The sequence below is a fragment of the Eurytemora carolleeae genome, unplaced genomic scaffold, assembly GCF_000591075.1.
Source record: "Eurytemora carolleeae unplaced genomic scaffold, Eaff_2.0 scaffold277, whole genome shotgun sequence".
Classification (NCBI taxonomy): Eukaryota; Metazoa; Arthropoda; class Copepoda; order Calanoida; family Temoridae; genus Eurytemora; species Eurytemora carolleeae.
Genome location: NW_019396330.1, coordinates 1 through 8,072, shown reverse-complemented (window position 1 = coordinate 8,072; position 8,072 = coordinate 1). Strand labels below are relative to the sequence as shown.

At 33.9% G+C, this 8,072-nt stretch overlaps 2 protein-coding genes across 3 annotated transcripts in view; both read left to right on the top strand.

Moving 5' to 3' along the window:
* Nucleotides 1–282, top strand: part of LOC111701073 (glycine receptor subunit alpha-1) — a gene marked incomplete in the record, with an annotated part of 11,773 nt that extends 11,491 nt beyond the window's left edge. The window contains 1 exon segment of the mRNA XM_023472209.1: nt 169–282. Within this exon segment, the coding sequence (XP_023327977.1) occupies nt 169–261 (93 nt within the window).
* Nucleotides 257–7,325, top strand: LOC111701072 (glycine receptor subunit alpha-2). 2 transcript variants are annotated; one of them, XM_023472208.1, is made up of 6 exons: nt 257–282; nt 3,854–3,930; nt 5,433–5,573; nt 6,240–6,371; nt 6,458–6,543; nt 7,022–7,325. In XM_023472208.1, exons 2-6 carry the CDS (start codon nt 3,859–3,861, stop codon nt 7,101–7,103), a joined length of 513 nt encoding a protein of 170 aa, XP_023327976.1. In that variant the 5' UTR covers nt 257–282; nt 3,854–3,858; the 3' UTR covers nt 7,104–7,325. The 2 variants fall into 2 exon arrangements, with proteins under 2 accessions (XP_023327976.1, XP_023327975.1); XM_023472207.1 differs by having other exon boundaries at nt 5,433–5,579.
* Nucleotides 7,326–8,072: the final 747 nt, after the last annotated feature.

Sequence of the window (8,072 nt, the reverse complement as noted above, 5' to 3'; positions counted from 1 at the left end):
AGGTATAGATATCCTTCCTAGTTCCTGCAGACGTTATTCCAGGTATAGATATACTTCCTAGTTCCTACAGACGTGATTCCAGGTATAGATATCCTTCCTAGTTCCTACAGACGTGATTCCAGGTAGAGATATACTTCTTAGTTCCTGCAGACGTGATTACAGTTATAGATATCCTTCCTAGTTCCTACAGACGTGATTCCAGGTATAGATTTCCTTCCTAGTTCATGCAGACGTGATTCCAGGTATAGATATACTTCCTAGTTCCTGCAGACGTGATTCCAGGTATAGATATCCTTCCTAGTTCAAGCAGACGTGATTACAGTTATAGATATACTTCCTACTTCCTGCAGACGTGATTACAGTTATAGATATACTTCCTAGTTCCTGCAGACAGTATTCCAGGTATAGATATACTTCCTAGTTCATGCAGACGTTATTCCAGGTATAGATATCCTTCCTAGTTCCTACAGACGTGATTCCAGGTATAGATATCCTTCCTAGTTTCTGCAGACGTGATTCCAGGTAGAGATATACTTCCTAGTTCCTTCACACAGTATTCCAGGTAAACATGGATATCCTTCCTAGTTCCTACAGGCGTGATTCCAGGTATAGATATTATTCCTAGTTCCTGCAGACAGTATTCCAGGAATATTCTTCCTAGCACCTACGGACAGTATTCCATGTATACATGGATATCCTTCCTAGTTCCTGCAGAGAGTATTCTAGGCATACATGGACATTTTGCCTAGTTCCTACTGAAAGTATTCCAGGTATACATGGACATTCTTCCGATTTTAGGTACTTTACCCAAAGGATTTTTCCTAAGTGGCAACTTTCCAAGGGTATTTTCCCAAGTGGTAACTTCCCAAATGTGCAATTTCCCAAGTCTGTTCTAGCCGCAGCGCTCGGCCCTCAGCCTGCTCTAGCCGCGGCGCTCGACCCCCTAGCCCATCCAAGCCGCAGCGCTCCACCCCCATTGTAATCTCAGGCGCCTCAGAGGGCCTGAACTAACCTTTGGGAAGTTGCCGTATGGGAAATTTCAAACTTCGAAAGTTGCCACTTGGAAAATTGCCACTTGGGAAGTCGCCCTTGGGAAAATGCCTTTGGGAAAGTACCTAACACCATCCTTCCTAGCACCTTCAGACAGTTTCCAGGTATACATGGATATCCTTCCAAGCACCAACAGACAGTATTCCAGGTACACATGGATATCCTTCCTAGCACCTGCAGACAGTATTCCAGGTATACATGGATATTCTTCCTAGCCCCTACAGACAGTATTCCAGGTACACATGGGTATCCTTCCTAGCATCTACGGACAGTATTCCATGTATACATGGATATCCTTCCTAGCACCTACAGACAGTATTCCAGGTATACATGGATATCCTTCCTAGCACCTACAGACAGTATTCCAGGTATACATGGATAACCGTCTTATTACTTGCACACATTATTTAATGAACTTGAATTTTCAGTGATTTCCTGTATATTGGTTAATGTATTGTATAATTATTTATTCAGATTTTTATCAAGATAAGAGTCTAATGTTGTCAAAGTTGTCAAATAGAAGTTGTAATTTGCAAATTGCTTATCGTTGCTTAAAAAATGGCTTGCAATCATAGAATAAATATTCATGTACAGAAAAGTGCATTGACGTCAACGGGCTGAATTTATTTGAAGGAACCCTTGAGTACCCCGGGCTAAAAAAATACGAATAGATTTTCTTCAAACTTTTTTTTTTCACGAACAACGCAAGACACTTCAGATAGTGTCTATTATAAACTATCCTGCCCCTGAAGTAACAATTCCCAATTCCTTAAAAAATGTTTACCTTTAATGAAAGATTTGCATAAAGTTGACATAAAATGAAGATGCATAAGCTCCGGAAAATCTGGATCGATGCTCCTGTTTTATAACTGGATTACAGCGTATATATACATATACAGAGAGTAATATCATGATTAGAATGAAATAAGATGACCTGAAATCAACCTTAAAAGGACTGTAAAGGAAAATGAAAGGGGGGTATAGAATTAAACCTGAGAATCTCAGGCGTTGAACGATACAAATAAAACATCTATCTGTCTCGAGAAGTTGATGTAAAACTGTATCATTTATATATGTGAAATTTTGTATAAAGTTGTAGTATTAAACCATAGATAAAGATAGATTGCGCATAAGACGACATTTTTCATCTTGAACGATATAAATGTACAGAGATGTAAGATATTCCTATTATATAGATTAACTAGGTCGGTTGTGAGCATTGGCTGTTCTTATGTCATTGAGTACTTGTAGTGTACATGAGTTATGTAGAGAGAAATTTAAGTTGGTTTAGTCCTTCTCATGTCCTTCTTCAGCTCTCGTCAATATGATAAATTGCTCATTGAAATATTGCTGTCCAAATAGTTCCATTCCCGGAGTTATTTTACACTCTATTATGAAATCCATTAAAACACCAAACCACCCCGCTTATCATTGGAGTACACTTTGACCCTAGAAGTATTAGTTCGCGGACTGTGATTTTGTGCACATAAGCTATCTATGTTTATTTATTTATCTATGCATTAAACAGACCATATTCAACAAATACGCAATCAATCTAGAAACGACGATATCCCACAGGAGCCTTAGAATCTCAGGTTTCCTCCTATTATAGTTTGTTTATTTGCATTTGGCATTTTCAATAGATAACATTGATATATAATCACATATAGTCCGTATTACGTCACCGGAACTTCAGCCAATGACAGTGCAGTAAACTGGTTACGTGATTACCGTCTGTATCACGTGACAACGATTATATTATCAATTATATCTATTAAAAATGCAAAATAAAAATAAAAAATTATAATATGAGCAAACCTGAGATTCTCAGGTTTCTGTGGGATATAATCGTTTTCAGATTGGTTGCGTATTTGTTCAATATGATCTGTTTGATACTACAACTTTTATACAAAATTATATATATATGAATTTTCGTATAAATTTTCGTATCAATTTCTCGAGACAAAAACATCAGATCGTTTTATATGTATAGTTTAACGCCTAAGATTCTCAGGCTTCATCCTATACCCCCTTTCATTTTTCCTTTACAGTCCCTTTAAATGTATAAACTTAAGTGAAAACTTTAAATTTATGTAAATATTTATTTCAAAATCAAGATATTAGGAAAGTATAAATTTGATCTAAAAGCACATCGTATTTTGAATACAGACTGCATTGTCTGTATACAAATGTAATCATTTAGGAAGAATGGCACTGTTGGTAACCCTGTTATGTTTATTTAGGAAGAATGGCGCTGCTGGTTACCATGTTATGTTTATCTATGAAGAATTGCGCTGCTGGTTACCCTGTTATGTTTATCTAGGAAGAATGGCGCTGCTGGTAACACTATTATGTTTATCTAGGAAGAATGGGGCTGTTGGTAACCCTGTTATGTTTATCTAGGAAGAATGGCGCTGCTAGTTACCCTGTTATGTTTATCTAGGAAGAATGGCGCTGCTGGTAACCCTGTTATGTTCATCTAGGAAGAATGGCGCTGCTGGGTACCCTGTTATGTTTATCTAGGAAGAATGGCGCTGCTGGTTACACTTTTATGTTTATCTAGAAAGAATGGCCCTGTTGGTAACCCTGTTATGTTTATCTAGGAAGAATGGCACTGCTGGTTACCCTGTTATGTTTATCTAGGAAGAATGACATTTCTGGTTACCCTGTTATGTTTATCTAGGAAGAATGGCGCTGTTGGTAACCATGTTATGTTTATAAAGGAAGAATCGCACTGCTGGTAACCCTGTTATGTTTATATAGGAAGAAGAGCACTGCTGGTAACCCTGTTATGTTTATCTAGGAAGAATGGCGCTGCTGGTTACCCTGTTTCTAGTTCTCGTCAATATATTCAACAATGTTACAACAAATACGCCCAAGGTACGTTTTTTATAATTTTAATGTTTTTAAATAAAAGAAAAATCAAATTAGCAGGCGTCCTCTACACTTGTTGATGGACATATTTTTGCAATGTGTAAATTAATTTAATAACAGTAAATATGTACACAGTGTCAAAATGAAATAAAAACAACTGTCAGAATAATTATTATTTTTCAAACTGGTGTATTTAAAAAAGATACATGCATTTAGAAAGTACAAGTTAAACCAATTGAGTTTCTGCATAATGTTGGTCCAGTACTGCGGAGTGCGTACTAATTTGATCTGAGGATTAGTTTTACCGATTAGAGAATTTAATGGTAAACTTTTAGTTTAAGGGAGTGTAAACGTATTTTCAAATGATGGAGTGGCAAGTCCGATTCACAACGGTACCCCTCTAAAGGCTTTGTCTGACCAAGTATGAGTAAGATATCCATGTACATTTATTTTTTAAAGCTGTTTCATTTCGTTTGCGATCTCTGCCAATGTGACATGCTTGTTATTTGTATTAGAAAAATATGCGAATATATCGGAAATAAACAACTTTCAAGTCAGTAAAACCACGTTATCTTCCACTATTTAAATGGAAGGTCACTTCAAATTTCAATTAGATTCCCTTAAAAGATGTGAGCAGCTCGTGCAGCTAGACGGGTATAAAGTTTACTTATTTTAAAGGGAGTGACTGGCTATGTAAGGTAGTTGAACTGAGTATGCAGTGTTGTGGAAAACTTCTTTCGGATTCATTTGAGACATGTTAAACTTTTTAAAGATCTGTAAATCCTGAGTTTGAGCGCAAATTCGACGTTCAAAACTGCTACTTTGGGGGTGGATACGTTTTCAGAATTATTTTTATTTAAATTATAAAAAAACGACAACGAAAAATAAAGTAAAAATTATCCAGTAATCTAATAAGATAGTTAGGAACATATTTTTCAAAATAAATTTGTCAATAAATCAATGCTAAAATCGATTATTTATTTTTCATTATTATATTGAATTTCTCATTTTCTTTGAATTTATTTGCAGATTTCTTCAAATTCTTCAAATGTCGTCTTTTCAATAATAATTCTATAAAATCTGCAAAAAATCTTTGTAAATAATGAGAAACCAGAATAATGAGAAAGTAGAAACTAATAATTGAACAAGATTACTTATTTTCGATGATAAGATTAATTTTTAATTTCTCAAAATGTTCCTATACATGACATCTGTAGTTTATTGTAGAACTTTTTTACATTTTATGTGGTCGTTATTTAATAATTAAAAAAAACTAATTCTGAATACGTATTCACCCTCCAAAGTAGGAGTTTTGAACGTCGAATTTGCGCTCAAACTTTGGCCCGGTCAGTTCTAACTAATGAAATTGTACTGTACTGTTTGTGTCTTCAACCGTATATTTTAGGTTATTCTGTTCCTTCTATATATATGTATTCCAGGCTTAAGGGTTGACCGCTATTGAAGCCTGTATGTTGGACTGTATACTCTTCTATATATATGTATTCCAGGCTGAAGGGTTGACCGCTATTGAAGCCTGGATGTTGGCCTGTATACTCTTCGTGTTTGCAGCTTTAGCAGAGTACGCTGCACTTCTCTTCCATAAATCTAAAATACTATTAGAGACCCCAGTTGTACATACCCAGTACCAGGTACAGGTATATTCCAACAGTACATACATAACAACAGGTACAGGTATATTCCAGTTGTACAAACGCAGTACCAGGTACAGGTAAATTCCAGTTGTACATACATAATACCAGGTACAGGTATATTCCAGTTGTACATACACAATACCAGGTACAGGTGTATTCCAGTTGTACATACATAATACCAGGTACAGGTATATTCCAGTTGTACATACATAATACCAGGTACAGGTATACTCCAGTTGTACATACACAATACCAGGTACAGGTATATTCCAGTTGTACATACACAATACCGGGTACAGGTATATTCCAGCTGTACATACACAACACCAGGTACAGGAGGTATATTCCACCTGAACATACACAATAACATGCACAGGTATATTCCAGTTGTACATACACAATACCAGGTACAGGTATATTTCAGCTGTACATACACAATACCAGGGGTATATTCCAGCTGTACATACACAGTACCAGGTACAGGTATATTTCAGCTGTACATACACAGTAACAGGTACAGGTCTATTCCAGCTTTACATACACAGGTCCCACATAGTATGCCTACATAGTACAAGGTACACTTACAATTAAGCTGTACACTGATTTCCTTCATTAAAACCTAAGAAAGAGTTTTAAACAGTTTAACATTAAATATCTTCACAGATTGAGAGGTTGCGTGATTCTGACAGCTGGACTGATGAAAGCCCGCGAAGAAGAAAGAATAATTTAAAGATGTCAGCAATAGAAACCCACGCTGCCAATAATTCTAGAAATGGCGAATCTACGGATAGAGTGGTCAGTATTCAGTATTCAGTATTTTCACCAACTTCAATTTCTAGAGTTCTCGTTTAATGATGAATTATTAATCGAATCAAATTTAGGAAATATTACCTCTTCATCAAACCGAAGGCATAACTGAGCAACAAATTGCCTTGCAGAGGAAACATATGTATACCAAAGTGGACAGGTAAATAAGCAATATACATTAAAAAAGGAAAAAAATTCAAAAAGTAACGGTTGAGATAAAGTTATGTTGCTGTGAAAATCACGGTTTTGTCAAAAAAAAACATCTCGATTTTTTGTTTTACTCGTACAGTCGTACAGATATAGGGCTAAAATGAAAATTAATATATTTTAGTAAAGCACAAATTTTGAATATTTGTTGAATACAAACTTATAGAGAATGCAGTTTTGAAAAAGGCACATTTAAAGAACCTGTTTTTCTCTAACTGTAAAATGTTTTATGCATTCTGCTTTGTTTAATTTTCTTTTGAAGTGCTGCTAACTTTTTAATTGATTTGCATAAAACATTTTTTTTCTTTAAGATTAAATAATAATGAAACTTCGCAAAAATTGCGTTGCATCAGGACATTTAAAAAAAAAATAATAGATAATTTATTTATCATATTTTCAGTTTTAAAAACTAATGCAATTAAATATTTTAGGTTCTTCTTGGTGACGTTCCCGCTAATGTTTATAGTTTTTAACTCTGTATACTGGTATACATATCTCCAGTTTGTTTCCTAAATCTATATACTGGTATACATATCTCCAGTTTGTTTCCTAAATCTGTATACTGGTATACATATCTCCAGTTTCCTAAATCTGTATACTGGTATACATATCTCCAGTTTCCTAAATGTAACATCTACCAAACATCTATGCAAACTACATAATGCAGAGTAAAAAACTTATTTGAATTTTCTAAATACTAAAATATTTTCTAATTTTGAGGTTCTAGCTTTAGAAATTAAATTTATAGATTTAAAAATTATCCTTTAATTCTAAATAATATATTTACAAAGTTTAATTTTTACTTTATTTAACTTTAAGCATTTTCTATGCGACTTAAATAAGAGTTTACAAAGCTTCTGTAACCTTAATTATTGTCTTTTTAGAAAAAAATCCATCAATGATTTAAATCAGTACCTTTAAAACTTTATCGAATCGATGATGAAAGATCTGATTTTTTTAAAGTTGGGTCCGCGCAGCATTGTAAAAAATAACTTGTGGATTTTCCTTAATAAAGAAGAGTAAAAAAAAGGCCGAAATTTTTTTTATTCCGAACAGATTCTTTGTCATCGTTGCACAGATGAGCGTGTAGCTGGGAATCTTTGATGGCAATGTTAAAATGAAATAACGTTAACAGTCCCATTATATAAAATTATTTCCTAGATTTATTTATTTAAACTTTATTATCACAAAGCCATGAATAGTTTAAACTAAGATCTGAAAGCATGAACAGATTTCAAGGAACTAAATGTAAATAATTGATTAAAATAGTTTTATATATTTATGTTTAAAGCTTAATCATTTTTTAAAAATAATTCTCATGAAGTTTATAAATAATAATTAGATTTTCTGTAAATAATTACAGTAATGTTTAAATATAGAGAGTTATCTGTTTGTATTATTTATTAAAAAGTACAATACAATACAATACAATACAATACAATACAATACAATACAATACAATACAATACAATACAATACAAT